The sequence below is a fragment of the Ambystoma mexicanum genome, chromosome 6q (assembly GCF_040938575.1).
Source record: "Ambystoma mexicanum isolate Mex_15411 chromosome 6q, UKY_AmexF1_1, whole genome shotgun sequence".
Lineage (NCBI taxonomy): Eukaryota > Metazoa > Chordata > Amphibia > Caudata > Ambystomatidae > Ambystoma > Ambystoma mexicanum.
The window spans coordinates 460615762-460631281 of record NC_090937.1 but is presented as its reverse complement, the minus strand read 5'-3'; the positions used below and the strand labels follow the sequence as shown (position 1 = coordinate 460631281).

Below are 15520 nucleotides of genomic sequence, written 5' to 3'. Positions count from 1 at the left end.
GCGGTTCTTTGATGGCAGCACAAGGTACTTTAATAACGCCGTTGCAGAGACTCCCTGCAACCGCTTGTAACTGCATACACAGGGAACAATGTGCCTAGTGTTCTCTTTGGAGCAGAGGTTTGGGAATTGGAAGACTCAATACGGCTGTATACACTACAAGGCGTTATGTGGCGTATTTGCTTTGACCTATCGGGGAGCCTTGTATAAGCCTTGCAATGGCACTGCCACCGCTCTCAAGATTAGCATCTGCAAGATTCTTCCTTTATCGGGGGCATTATGGTTGGGAGGGGTGGGGTCAGATGCTATGTTTGCTAAGGAATCTGAATTTCCCAGGCAACATCCACAGTTGGGTTTTAGGTATGGGCGACAGGTAGTTCTGTCTTTAATAAAGTGGGAATCAACTGGGATGATTTGGATAACTTTTTATAATGTATAAAGGTGATGAAAATAATGATATCTAAAGATAATCAAACAGACTATGAACAGCTGGAAAGGAAAAGTTTCACGTAAAAGTATAATCAAAAATTACTTGTACACAGCAATTGCAACCATACCTCAGGCTGATATGTCCAGAGAAGAGGCATCGATTCTTAAAATTTCGTTTAACCAACTGCCAAGGAACTAGAGAGATTACTGGCGTGTGGCGTAACATTCGCTTGGCCAATCACTATTGGCCCTTTAGAAGGAGACCGGGTCATCAAAACGTTTCTTAGAATCCGGTCCTAGGCTTGAAGTCTGGAGGAGGAACCTTCTTCAAGAGTTACATTTACAACATGATGTGTTGGCGGAAAGTGATTTGTGGCCATTGTGTGCTTTTTGGGGATTAGCAGTGTGCATGTCTTCATGTGTTTAGCCAGTATCCAATCACGGCACATGATTGGGAGGAAATTGAAGGAATGTTATCTGGTTGCTTAGGTAGCAGCCGGGAAACCATCTGAGATGTGAGCTCAATGCAATTTGCACATTATAAATGTATTACCATATACTGGATGTATGTTATGCATTAAAGTTATCAACTGGAACTGAGCTACGAGTTAAAGATTTTTTTAAATAGATTTGAATTGTTGTATTAAAGGTTTTTTTTTACAAACCATTGAATCCAACTAAAATGAAAACACATGATTGAATCAGGCCCCCCTGAAAATGGTTTGAATTTAGATGAAGAGTTGCATATGGGATACTTTAGAGCTTATTTATGGCATGCCACCTTTTGATCTTCCACCAACCTCCCTGGGGCTTGCAATTCAACTCGCTGTTTCCGAGGTGTTGAATGCTTACATTGTTCTTGCCAAGTGCAACACAGCATCCACACCCTGGATTCAAAGTGGTGACACTTCTTTTGTGCACATGCACAGTTTGAGATGCCAATAGCCATTCTGGGATTTCCCAAAATGCAGAAAGGGCAGAGATCCTCTCATTAAATAGTGTTCCTCGGTTGACCTGTTTAATGTTTTTATTGTGATAAATCCAATGCCAATAGCATGCATGTTATTTTCGGCTTCCCACTTTTACCTATGCAATGTTGTCTTTGTTTCCCTAGGTGGCCCAGACCAATGGCCTCGTCGCCGGGGCTTTGTCGGTATGGAAGTCGAATCGATTGCTGCTGGGGTTGGGCGCGGCAGTCATGGGGCCAATGTCAACGTGAGTACAACCACCGCTTGGGGCTTGTAGCCACTTAGATGGGGCTTTTACACGTAGACACACACACACACGCACAACCACAGCAGGGACCTACTCAGTAAAGCGCTTTGCACGTGGCATATTGACTGGTATGGGGCAGGTACTCTGCTTTATGCAGCGTCCCGCGCAGCATGTGCACATACACAGTGGAAGCGAAAGCGGGGAAGAGCTATACTCAGGGTACCAGGCAAGAATAGACTGCAGAATATCCCAAACCCAGGGTGTCTATTTGGGTCTCTCCCACCTGAGATGGGTAGCAGGGAATTCATTGGTGAAGCTTACATTTACAAATTCTGTCCAGCATTGTGTCAGCCCCAATATCCCTCGTCACAGAAGAGAAGGGCTTTGGGTATGGTGTGGCACAGGGACCTAACAGAAAATTCTGTATATCAGAATCACGCTCTTCAGGGATGGAGTCTCTGCATTGTTGCCTTTTGACTGCCCATGAAGGGTTGCAGAGATAGTTACAGTTCACGGTTCCTTTTTCCTTGATATTCAAGTAACCATAAAAGATGCAGGAAGGGCAGCTTTTATGTGAAAATATAGGTTTCGAGTCTTAGAGTCTTAAATTAATATGGCATATTATGGACTCCTTTTGAGGGGAGTCCCATTTTAAATCCACTCCACCATCCCAACCTGACGGCAATTTTCAGTTTTCTTTGTCACCCTAATTGGGATGGGCATACCCGTATCCGGGTCCCGAGCTTGCTTTGCCCAGAGATCCAAACTACACAGCCCTGATGATGCCCATTGAGGCTGAAACATGTACGGCGTTGCCTGTGGTCTTGTGCAGAAGGGATGTGACCTAGCAGTTCAGTCTGGAGTGCCCCTTCTGGGGTGGGACCAAGCCTGACTTGCATATGTGTATTCCTCTTCTGTAATGGCAGGCTGAAATGTGATGGTTTAGAGGTTTGCAGAGAGCAATAGCAGTGGTTATGATTTATACACAATTCACAATTTGGCGGAGTGTAGTAAATAATGAGTGATGTCATCCCGGGACACCAGTATCTCCTGTTTTAGCGTGTGAAGGGGAGGCGTAGGAAGGACTGTTTCATTAGTTACTTTCTTCACGAACTCCAGCACTAATCAGCCTCTCCAATAGACGTAGCGGCCAATTAATCAAACCGATGTTCGACTTTAGCAGGGTGGGTTTGTTAAACGAGAGTGGCATAATAATGTACACATTGACCAATAGTCCACTCTTACCTTGAGCCCGGCATCAACGTAGTACCCCGAGTGTTCAGCGAGCTGAGATTGGGGTTCATACTCGTGGAGCGAGAGGTGTCGGTGCTCGTTTGTACAGAACCCCCAGAGTACCCCTCAAGTTCAAAGCGGAGCAGGCCAAGAAAAGTCCCAGAGTTGGAATCTCATGCATCAGACTTAGTGGCGCCCTTTGGCCAACGCTTTGCATGGATATATATGATGAGGCATAGTCTGCAAGTGTCATGCAATGCATTTGCGTCCTATGCTACTTTTGTATGTTTTGAAGATTAGAATAGAGCTCAACAAGGAAGCCAACTAGCTGCAGCCCTGAGGCAGAACCGGGCACGCAGCCTCGATTTGGTGCACTCTGTCGCCTGCTGTCAGATCCAAGCTGGGCCTTCCGTTCTCTAAACCTCTGTATGACCTCTGGCCGAGCAATGTCTGTACACTTCATTGTAAAGCCTAAGGACAGAGAAGTATTTAACTCTGGGTTTTAAGAGGGGTGTTGACTGGACGTGGATGACCCATCAAAGGTCCCTTCGATGACCTTTGACTGAATCTCTGTCTGCTCAGACCAAAAATATCCCATTCTAGCCTTTTTTGATTTGATCTATATTTCTTGCATTTTTTAATAATTAATACAAAAAAAGGTAAAAGGATAAGTCCCTCCAATAGAGCAGAACATATACTGCACGAGAATAGAAAACCAGCGCAGTGTATATGCCATGCAGTCTAAGCTCCCTTGGGAGTTCACCTCTCTCCGCCCGCTCTTGGTAAGGGCACCTGAGTAGGCTGAGGGCCAGCCATGCCCTCCTCAAGCGCAGGATCGTGCACCAGGACTTGGTGATCGGGCTCTCTCAGTGCGCAGCCGGATGAATTGACATGCCCTCTTCAGATCTTTCGGGCACGTCAATTTTTTCAACACCATTTGAAGTCTTTCTTTTTTCTGTGGTCTTTTTTTTGGTGTATGTCAAACTTTTTGTAGGGCTTCCTGTTGGCTCCTTTTAGAGTAGACCTATTTTTCACCTGTAATATGATGGTGATTGAGGCTAGCTGTGTGCTATGTGTCGGTCCGGTTTTAGGAGTCCTGTGAAATTGTGGCTTGTGGGGATTATGATATGATATGGCATTTATAACGTGCCTGTACGCAAGTGTTTCTAGACATATCAAGACAAGGAGGGGGAAACATAGGGAGGACAAAATAACGATCTTACTAGGCCTTGTGTCGGTCAGATCGTGCAAGTGCGGGGTAGATGGAAGGGGAGAAGTGTCAGGGGGAGGGGAAGAGGGAAGTGCTCATAAGTGCAGATAGAAGGGACTGTAGGGTTGCAGATACAGACCCTTAAGTGCTGGGGAGCCTGGAGACAGAGCAAGGGCAACTGGACATGCAGGAGCCTGGGCCAGAGTTGAAGGTGACCAGTGTGCGGAGCAGTCAGGTGCATCAGCAGGGGAGAGGAAGAGAGAAAGCGGAAGCGAAAAGGAAGGTCTTGAGTTGCTTCAGGAACCATAGGTGGTTCTGCTCAAGGTGAGAGGGGCAGGAAGGCTGTTCTGAGGAGGGCCCCAGCCAAGAAGGTAGATCTGCCGCCAACTCTCTGCTTGGAGAAGCGGCTGACCCTCAGAGAGTTGGAGGTGGGTGAGAGGAGAGCTCAAGAAGGAAGATGCTTTGGAAGAGAAAGTTGGAGGTAGAGCAGTGTCAGGCCCTAGAAAGCCTTGTGGACGATGCAGAGGGTCTTGAACTTGATCGTTGCAGCCACAGGGAACCAGTGAAGATATTCCTGAGCTGGAGAGATGTGATCCCTGGGCTTGAGGCCAAGGACATGTCTTGCAGTCCTGTTCTGTATAAGTTGTAATGGTCGAAGAGTAGAGGCAGGAAGATTTAGAAAGAGGCTGTTGCAACAGTCCAGCCTAGAGAGGACCAGAGCTCTGGAGACAGTGAGCGTCTGGGGGAAAGTGAGCAAAGGAAAAATACCTCTGAGGAGGTCCAGCCTATAGTTTGACTTATTAGAGATGTCAGAGATGTGAGGAGAGGAGGAGAGGTTGAAGTCGAAAGATGACAACAAGGTTCTTAGCCTCACAGGAAGGAACAGGAAGAGGGGCCAGAGTGGGCGGCCAGAGAGAGAGAGGAAAGGAGGGAGCGGGTGTCCCAATGAGGAGGATCTCAGTCCTAATGGCATTAAGGCAGAGATCATTGGTGACACACCATTCCTGAATTGTGGCCAGACAGTCTGGTATGAGAGAAGAAGCAGAGGTATCTGAGGGGAGCCTCAAAGAGAAACAAGTGTCGTTCGCATAACATTGAAAATTGGAGCAGAAAGTAGCGATACAGTGGGAAAGAGGTGCCAGGTAGTAGTTGAATAGCCAGGGAGAGAGGTTAGACCCCTGGGGAACACAACAAGTAGAGAGAGGGATAGAAAAGAGGAAAGACCCCAGCTGGACCTGGGAGGGTTGGTCGGTGAGAAAGGAGGTCAACCAGGCCATGGCCTGATCAGTAATACCAAGGTTCTTGCGGAGGTGATTGAGCCGGATGGCATGGTCGACCGTATCAAAAGCAGAGGATAGTTAGAGGAGAATGAGGACAGAAGGGAGATTAGAGTCAAGATTGTAGAGCAAGTCTTCATGGGTGTTCAGGAGAGCGGTTTCCGTGCTTCTGGCAGCTTTAAAGCTAGACTGGTGGACATGGAGGCAACCAACAGATTCAGTGTGTAGATTAAGCTGGGAGATGGCCAGCTATTCCAAGAGTTTGCCCAGGAAAGGAGGGATGGAGATCGGGCAATAGTTAGCTGGAGAGGAAGGATTGGCCGAGGGCTTCTTTGGAAGGGGGTGCACATGAGAGTACTTAAGGGGGAGGGGAAAGTTTCAGTGGCAAAGGAGTGATTGCATAAATCGACCAAGGCTGGAGGCTTGTTGATAGTCCAAGTTGCTGAGATGGTTTGTGAGTCCAGTCAGGTCTGGATGTGGCGTAACAGGTACCTATTTATTTGTATGTTAGCCCTACTTCTGCACTTCTGAGCTGTCTAGTAGCTACATTAGGTTGGATTTAAAAGGCAAACTTAATTGAAAGCCAAAAGTGTGTAAACTCTCTGGCAAAACCCAATCAGACCAGAACATAATTATGATTGACACCAAGCATGAAGTGAGGGTGAGAGGGGGTTAGAACTGGGGTTCTGCTATGAAAGGGGTCAAGTTAGTGTGGCCTTGCACTTCCACTTAGTGCAAGTGACAGTGTGCCTGGCAAACATGCCCCCACGATAGACCTCTTTGTGAATAAGGAGTGTGCTGCCATTGTGTCAAGAGCAACCGCACAACACATATCCTTTCGAACAAAAGTGTAAACGGGCCTGTGGGTGCAAAGCTGCAGAGATGCACCTACAAGAGAGCTTTGCGAACACCCATTCACGCATTTTATGCAAGGGCAACATTTGCTTGTGCACGACTGCATAAGCTTTTAGTATCAGACCCATTGTTATGACCAGGGCGTTAAGTGGCCTCGGGCAAGCCGGGGCAGAGGCCCAGCAGGCTAAGAAGAATTGTTCTGAGAAGAAGCCCTGCCGGGGCTCCCAAATATCCCCTAGCAGCCTGAAGCTCTCGCTTATGTGCGAGAGCTTCATGCTTTAGAAACAAAAGGCCTTTCCTCCATTATGGTGGTGCCGCCATCTGCGAGGCATCCCTTTAACCAAGAGATGCCTTTGGCCCGGCCCCACCATTATATATAGAAAAAAGGTGAGGCTGCTGTAAACCAAGGCCTTTTTTCTAGAATCTGCAGCCTCACTCGTTGCTTTGCCTTCCAGCTGCTTCACCTTTTCATCCTTAATGGTTGGATCAGTCCCTCGCAAGGCATACCTTTAACTAAGAGATGCAGAAATCATCTGAGCATGATTGCTGCATCTCTTAGTTAAAGGAATGCCTGGTGAGGGGCAACACCGCCATTAAGGCTGAAAACATGTGGTGCTGCCCCCCGCCAGGCATCCCTTTTATATAAGGGATGCAGGGATCCTCAGACGAGGATCCCTGCAAAGGGATGCTTGGCAGGGGTCAGCGCCAGCCACCATTAAAGAAGAAAATGCCTGGTGTAGACCCCCACTAAGCATTCCTTTAGTTAAGAGATGCAGAGATTAGCAATCTCTTCCTTGGGGGGTTGGGGTGCTGATCTCTGCAAAGGGCTGCCCGGTGGGGGTGCCTGCAGCCCAATAAACTGGGGCTCGTTAAAGGGGCATGGCTTAACGGGCCGGCAGACGCCCCCATTGTAAGGCCCTGCCTCCTTGATGAGCCTATGCTCGTTTTACCATGCCACTTAAGGCATTGGTTATGAATGCTCAGGATCATTTTGGCAGCGTCACCTATATGAGTGTGATTTGCCACACTCAGTTGGCCACTGTACTTCACAGATGAGGCCTGCCCGCATTGTCAATGCTGCAGGAGATGGAGCACATTTGGCATTTGAGCCATGTACATGAACTTCACTGTTGCTAATGCTGTGACTTTAAGCAGTATCAGAGATCCACCTGAAACCCAAAGCGGAAAGCTGCAAGCTAGCACAGCAGGTTAGGTGACTGTTGCTGAGAGATTATATGTTGAGCTTAACCTTTTTCTCTAAAAACCACAGTTTCCTCCTGGGAAGGGTGCGCGCTCGGTTGCTTGCTCATATTTTACATGGGGAGGGAGAGAGGGGAAGAATGCTTCCTCCTGTAGTGAAGTTAATTGGTCTTGGTTCACGGGTGACTGTCTGTCAGGCCAAAACAGGGCAGAGGCATTATTATTATGGTATTTATTAAGCGTCGACCTAACTTCAAGAAGCAAGGGAGCGCTTTACAGAGATACAATCATGCAGATACATAATGGAGCGCTTTTCAGAGGTAAGAACAGACCAGATATACAGTGGGGGAGATACAGAGGGGCACAGAGGAGGGGTACAGCTGTACCGGGAGGCGGGGAGGAGATGGACAGGTGCCGTCTAGCTAGTCAGGTGGCGCGAGGTGCGGTGTGATGGCCTAGGTGTTGAGGCACATAGATTCCTTACAGAGGTAGGTCTTGAGTTGTTTTCTGAATTGTAGGAGTGTGGGGGCGAGTCTGATGCTGATGGGGATCAGGTTCCATAGTCGTGGGGTGTAGGCAGAGAAGGCTTGTTTTCTGGTCCTTTCCTTTTTGCAGCAGCAGATTTCAAGTCTGCACGTGTCGTGGCTTTTGGTGGTGCGCTGTCCGCCGGAGATGCTGAGTTTCTCCACAAGGTAGCCGGGTGACTTGAGTGCGACTGCCTTATAGATGATGCAGGAAGACTTGAAGGTGATTTGTGCGTGCAGTGGGAGCCAGTGAAGATTGATGAGGGCCGGGGTGATGTGGTCAAATCTGTGCAGACCATTGATAGGGCATGCAGCCACGTGTAGGACACTTCTCAGGGGGAATAAGGGAGGATGACAGGAGGCCTTCGAGGAGTGCATTTTACCCCCTCCAGGTGGGATAGAACCAGTGCTTGAACAGTGGATCTAAAACTGTCGAGAAGGGCTTGACTTTCCACAAGAGGGAGAGCTGATACCAAACTGTCTGAGTTTTCTTTGTGTGTTTTGAAGGAGAGGTGTTGGTTGATGTGGAACCGAGGGACTTAGCGCAGGAGTTGAGCTCAGGTGTGAAGCCCTCCAAGTTCATGGTTGATAGCCAGGCCTGTATGTCAGGGTGTTCAGTGTTGTTGGTGAGGAGTAGGAATTCAGTCTGGGAGGGGTTGAGTGAACAAGAACATTTCTGAACTGCCATAAAAATACTTAGACAGCAACCTGTTTTGTTGTTTGTGTTTGGTTGCTGTGACCTGTTAACCTTCCTCCCTGAGATACCTAAGCACACTCCTCCTTTCAATGCTGCTTCCGTCTCCTATAATTCACCCATAACCCTCTCTCCCTTCACTGTCACGGCCTGCGACAGGCTGTTGACCTGCCTGGGACAAATAAATCTTCCTATCAGTGCTGGCAGTACCGTTGTCCAGGAAACGAGCCTCGCGGGGGACACGTGCCACAAGTGGAAAGTCACTGGCAGCTCGCAGGCCGTATTTTCACATGGCTGCTGTTGACAGGAAAGTAGCGCGAGTGTCAGTGAGTGTTTGTGGAACGTCGCCTAATTCCCTGTGTCCCACTCCCAGCGTGCTTTGCGAGAAGATGAGGGACATAGAACTCCCAAGAATGGAATCTGAATGTGTTTCATAGGGCGCTCCTCCCTGCCCAATGCCTCCGGGGAATGTGACTGGACAAGAGTTTCTGAGGGAGAGAGCTATGTAAAGCAATGTGTGCTGACATGACCCCCTCAATGAGATAGGGAGGCCCAGAAATGGAATTCCCAGCAGGGCTCTCTGGTTTCCTCTGCGCAGCACAGAGTAGTACAGGATAGTTTTACGCACCCAGTACACGCGCGGACTATGCTGGGGTGAACACAACAGGATGAAGAGAGGGGGCGAGCACCCTAGTTATCGAGTGGTATGTAAGAGGATCTGATGTGAAATTGGACGTCAAAAGTTGCATTTTAAAAAGTTTGCACTAGGTGCAAAATCGAGGAATCGCACTGTTCAAATTTGAAATATGTAGTGTACCTGGTTTGCTCCGTTGCTTATTACGTAAGCCACGAAAAGAGTGCAAAGTCAACTTTGCCCCCACACGCACAAAATGTTAATCTTTTATTAACTGAGTCCTCTGTCCCTTTTTGTAGCATATATATCAACAGGTCTATTTTTTTGTTATTTTTTTAATTTGCGATTCTCCTCTGTGCCGCATGGCTGCCATTTTTTACTTTCATTTAGTGAATTCCTCTGTCCTTACAAGGACAAAAAGAGGCAGTTCAACTGTTTGAGATAGGGATGAGGTGGTGAGTGTTTCGTCTTATTACTTATCTTCTGAAAGCTTTCTTTGTCTGTGCCCCGCATCCCAACACCACACACCCACGCTACACTCGCAAATTCTCTGTGCCACCCTCCAAACCGCCTGGCCCACCGTCCTCAAACATTCATGCATCCGGCTAGAAGAGATTTGTGGCTAACCTCAAGACATAACCTGCTGCTCGGAAGTTGTGACGCACTTATTCCAGAAACCCATGCCTTTGTGTCTTGGTGGCTCAAATGATGTGGGGAGAAGCGGCTGCAGCCCCAGACTGCCCTGAAGTGGTGCATCCACCTACGCCGTCTGCTGTGCGTGGCGCGCGCACCTGTGTTTGGTTTCAAATTTCGAACCATTAGGCCTGCGGGTTAATCCCGGCTTCCCCGCTTGACAAAAGTGTGAGATAATAATTGCACCACATGAGTCCCATTATGTTTCAGTTCAATAATTGCAACAATTGGTAGTGCTAAGAAACCGGCTACCACCAATATTAAGCGAAAAAGTCAAAATACCTGGAGCGGGTCTGTACAAATAGTACCAGGGCCTGCTAAGCAAGAATTCCCTGCATTCCGTGGTCGTCCCCTGCAGGGGTGAACATCCTGCAAAGCGTACGCTCACTGGCACTGCTGTCGCTGCAGCTCTCATGAATACTTCTTTTTCTGAGCCATTCCAAGGACCGGTCCGACCAAACACAGTAACCTGCTGCTCTGTGGTACGTAGCCCATTTAGTGGCATTAATATATCACGCCACTGACAGGATAGCCCTTGCGGTCACCGATTGGAGTTTGCATGTTGCTATCTCTTAATAAAGATGCTAGGTTTGACACCCCATCTTATAACTGGTGGGAAAGAGGGGAAGAAATAACATTCGTCAATATCGATTAGAGACCTCCCAGTACCGATTGCAATAACTGAAAAGTAACAAATACCCGCTTTTCATGACCCTTACACTAAGTAAATGTAGCACAGCGACAGTGTATGCAGCACCGTCTTTTCCAGTGGTATTGCCAATCAGGGGCAATGATGGCATAGGCTTTTAGTTTATGGCCCGTCAATATCAGAACGATATACTGGGATCTAACACTTAATGTAAAAGAACACCGCTTGTCATCGCAGAGCCTGTTGCTTGTCGGTAAGGTAGAGATTCCAGACGATGCCCATGGTTATAAGTGGGCAGTTATTTGTTTGTGTTTTGGCCGCACTAGACATTACTTCTCAAGTGGAAATGGACAGCATTTGTAGGCCAAACACAAAGATGGCCGCCTACAGCAAGATGCCGAGCATGAAGATGGCTGCCCGCAGCCTTGGGCCAAACACGAAGATGGCCGCCTGCAACACTAGGCCGAAGACAAAGCTGGCCGCCTGCAGCATAGTAGATGCAGCAGAGCGGCAAGCATCTCAAAAGATATGTTTTCAGCTTCTACCCTGTACATTTGAGGCTTAAGCCAGGGATCCGTCGACCAGAGGTTAACAATGGAGCAGCTCGCATTAGCGGGCCCTGGATCTGACCCACAAATTAATTCTAGGCAGAATACTCACCCTGCTTGGGGATATGGCCCCGAAAATGGCACTGTCTTCCAGCATATCTTCCATCTCAGTTGATTAGACAGACCGCCAGAAACATTTCATCTTTATAAATATCAAAACGGGTCCCCTGTTGTCTTGACACTTGTCATGTGTATAGCGCATGCCTGCCAATGGTGTCACCTGGTAACGTCAGCCTATCGGGGAGAACTGCAGGCCAGTGACTGGTCCAAGGGGGGAAGAGTATGTGGCTGAGCTGTGTCGCATGTGGACCATGTTAGGTGTTGTGCATGATGTCCACAGCTAGTGGGTCTTTGGCCTAGCAGAGTAGTCTACCTAATACAGGATCCGTACTTGACCTCATGTTCCGTTTTTAACTTTGGCAGGTCCACTCAGCCCATCCTCATTCTATGGTGGATAAAATGAGTACGACTGAGTTGGGTAAGCGTATGTCTATAGGTCCACGATGCCCCCTGCAGGTGAATGTGTGCTCTGCAAATACACCTGTTATGTGATGTGCCGCAGCCTGGGTGCTGCACCCTGAGCCCCTGGACACCCTGAAAATGGCAGCGGTGTGCGGCATAAATCAAAGTATCGTAACATCATCCTTGTTGCTGCGTCGAAGGTGATTCAGTGCAGCAGGGAAACTCTCTAGGACCCCGAGAGGATGGAACTGGTGCATTTATCAGAAAGAGTCCTGAGCTCCACATACATCTCTGAATCGGGCAGAACATTTCAAATCAAAGAGTGGAAACCACCAGCAAACAGCACAACGACATGAAGGAGGCTGAAAATAAGTCTTTTTCAGTTGAGTTTGGTTTCAGGTGTGACCTTCATCTTCTCCAGAGGCAGGCCTGGGCCTACTCAACTTTGAATTCCCTGAGAGAACAACGCTCCAGCTTAGAAGCAGCCAGTTGTCAAAGTGGGCGGGAGCGGTGGCCTCTACTTTTTCAAACTAAGTTTGACTTTTCCTATACATTTATTTTGAAAAGAAACGGTCCCAGAATGGTTCCGCTTTTAAAATAAAAGTGTAGGAAGAAGTTGAAACGTGTCCCTCAGTGCACTGCACTGAACATTCCCTTAAACAGCAGGTGCGTTTGATTGGGGGAATTGATTGCGCGTGGGGAGGAGGCGTGGCGATGGGATTTGTGGGGAGCAGGGACAGGCCAGCAGGGAACACGATTCCACTACCTTTTCGTGCACTTCGACCACTGGGTGCAGCCAGGATTCCGAAGAGATAGCAGATCCTGCCTCCATCTCCTCTGCATCTATAGCAGAGATGGTGGATGGCTGGATACAAGCGAATGGTCAGTAGACGCCTAAGCACGCCGCAGGTACGCTCCACCACGCCTCGATCTGCTTTAAACATACCCCAGGGCCAAACCACGCAGCAGAGCAGTGACATAATCAGTCCCCTTGGCAGTGAGATTTCAGGGGAGGCTGCTCTTTCTACCCGGCGGCTTCAAAGTCTCTTCAAACCGGTTTCTATCTTTTCAAAGTACATTTGCTGGCAGCAGGGGTGTTGCTAGGTCTGGAAAAGACCCGGGGCTAAGCTGATGTCGGAACTGTCGGGACTGGGGGCTAGCTAGCCTTTTGGTTGTAGCTCCTGAGATTCTATCCGGGGCTACAACCAAAAGACCAGGGGCTACAGCCCCCTTAGCCCCCCCCTTAGCAACGCCTCTGGCTGCCAGGAAATGTGACTCAGCAATTCAATAGAGAGGGTGGGGTACTATGCTCTGTTGGTAACCCCATCAGTCAGCCCTGCACCTAAAGTAGCTGTTTGACAAGGCCCATTAATACTTACCCCCCATGGAGGCGCCGCACCACGCACCGCTGAGCGTGCTGCCGCTCGGAGGCAAATGCCACCTCGTTGTGTGGCATCGCAGGCACTTGGGATTTCAAGCTTTCCTTGGGTGAGAGCAAGGCTTATATTCCTTTCATGGTGCAGCACTTCCCATATTGGACGGACACAGATTTTGTCTTAATGCGGTAATATGAGATAAGATCCTGCAGGGCCCCTGAGACTTCTTGAGACCTCCTTGTGGAGTACCAGGGGCTCTCTGGTGTTATGGTAGTGCTTCAGCAGTGCCATAGCACCGTGCTCCGGGCGCATCATTCGCCTGACAGCTAGTGTGTGCATCTTTCTGGAACTTTCTCATGACTATGCTAGGCCTCGCAGAGGGTCTCTGTAGCCAATGAGGCAGGCTATCATCTCAATCAACTCTGCCTTGATCCGGTGCCTGTGATCAGAGTTTCAAAAATCACAACTAGACCTGTCACTCACTTACCCTGTTGCCAGGAGTTTAAGGAGAGGTTCTGCTGTCACCGGGGCCCCTAAGTCACCGTCTTGGTGGTCCCCAGCATCAGACAGGGGACTTTGTCACCGCATATTGTTAGGTACTTCTACAAAACAATGAATTTGTCCTTTATTATTCCATTTGAAGTGAAAATATTCTCCCAAAACTGTATATTGTACTCTAAAATGTGGATCTATGTGATCACTGCGCCGGCCGTAATGTCGACTCCGATTACGCCACACCGATCAGATAGATCACTTTGCCTGCATCCCATGGCCCACATTGCCCTACCCGCTCCCACCCCCACTTACCTTTATGATGGCACTGTGTGCGCCACCGACTCCCCACTATCTCTGCAGCACTTATGTGGGTCTGAGCTGACCCCGCAGGGTCCTTTATCATTTTTTTTCTTGTCTCCCGCTTGCCACAACGGTATGTGAGAACACCCCCACACTCCCGACTCGCATGACAGCGACCAAGGGTAGCGGGGGATGCTCCCGCAACCCTGCTCCACTTGGTCGCAGTAATGGGAGTCGTCATTTTTTAAATGCTGGCTGCGCAGTAAATGTGCAGTCGGCATTTTAAAGTCTCAGTAATGGTACGTTTCCTAAAATGTCTCTTCAGTGTAGAATACTGGAGATCCTTGTGCTGTCGAAAGTGAAAACAGGCAAGAAAGTGTACATTGTTTAACACTTTGTAAAAGTGGGCTAAAATGCAGGTTTGCATTGCAGCCCTGACACCAAAGTAAGCCTACGGAGCATTAGTGTTTCATTAAAAGATTCCCGCAGCCGTGCATCAGCACAGCGAAGACCCATCACTCTGCAACTTCCTCTAATTCTCTAAAACTTAGAATCACATTTGAGTTCCCTCTTTGTGAGGAATTCGACCATCCGCATGGTGGGCGTGCGCTCGCCTGGGTTTTTTTGAAATTTTTAAATAAATGGATGATGGTAGACCAACCTCAGGAAACTGTGTGGGGCTAATCCACACCCATTTTCCTATGCTCACACAAAAACAAAAGGATAGACCCGAGTACTCTGGGCTGGACACATGGGTATAATTTTAGGGGGGGACAAGGGTGTTTGTCCCCCCAACTTTCGTGGCACACCATTGTGTCTCCATTCATTTGGCAGGGCCACCTTTTCCTTTAGATGTCATGTCCCCCCCAACATTTTCAGCAAACTTACTCCACTAGCTGGACACCACCTACAGGTATCTTTCGCCCCTGTCATATTTAGTTGGAATGTGACAGCAGAGGAGGGCACAATGTCATCCCAAGGAAGGGGAAGGACCAACTTCCCCCTGTCATCTCAGTCTTATTAACTGACAAAGGCTCAAAGGAACCACCCTGCTCTTTTGTTAGGCCCTGCAGCTGGTGGCAGCGATTAACATACCAATAGATGATACTTCAAACAAGCCCCCCACAGGGCCTGGCTGCAGAGGATAACAAAGGAGACAGGAAACCCAACAACCTTTCACATGTAACTGTGTCAACCTAAGGCCAGGTCCCACCCTCAGTATCAATGACAGTGAACTGACAGGTCTAGGTCTTTTGTTGCAGTAGGTCACCTCCCAGAGGGGTTGCTAGGGAGGGCTGGGGGGGCTTTAACCCTGGGTCTTTTGGTTGTAGCCCCGGATAGAAGCTCAGGAGCTCAGGGGCTACAACCAAAAGGCTAGCTAGCCCGAGTACCGACAGTCCTGACATTAGCATAGCCCAGGATCTTTTCCAGACCTAGCAGCACCCCCGCTAGGAGGACCCCATTCATAAGATACCAGAATGTTGTTTGCAGAAGCCAGAGAGTCTGCTCTTTCAGCATCTTAAAGGGAGATCTGCTGCTTTAATCAGGGACCACACAGGGAGATCCATTAATCAGAGACTCTTGTTCACAACAGAGAGGAAGATGGGTGGGACCTAGTATCACTGTGGAGTGAGCCCAGAGCTCTTTCTGTTGAGAGACGTTTTCCACC

The 15520-nt window shown here is 48.7% G+C and overlaps 1 protein-coding gene across 2 annotated transcripts in view; it reads left to right on the top strand.

Annotated features, from left to right (window-relative positions):
- Positions 1-15520, top strand: part of NPNT (nephronectin) — a 325821-nt gene that overhangs the window by 20207 nt on the left and 290094 nt on the right. For both annotated transcript variants that reach the window (XM_069630946.1, XM_069630945.1), the window contains exon 2: positions 1541-1641. In XM_069630946.1, the coding sequence (XP_069487047.1) occupies positions 1541-1641 (101 nt within the window). The remainder of the gene's footprint in view (positions 1-1540; positions 1642-15520) is intronic.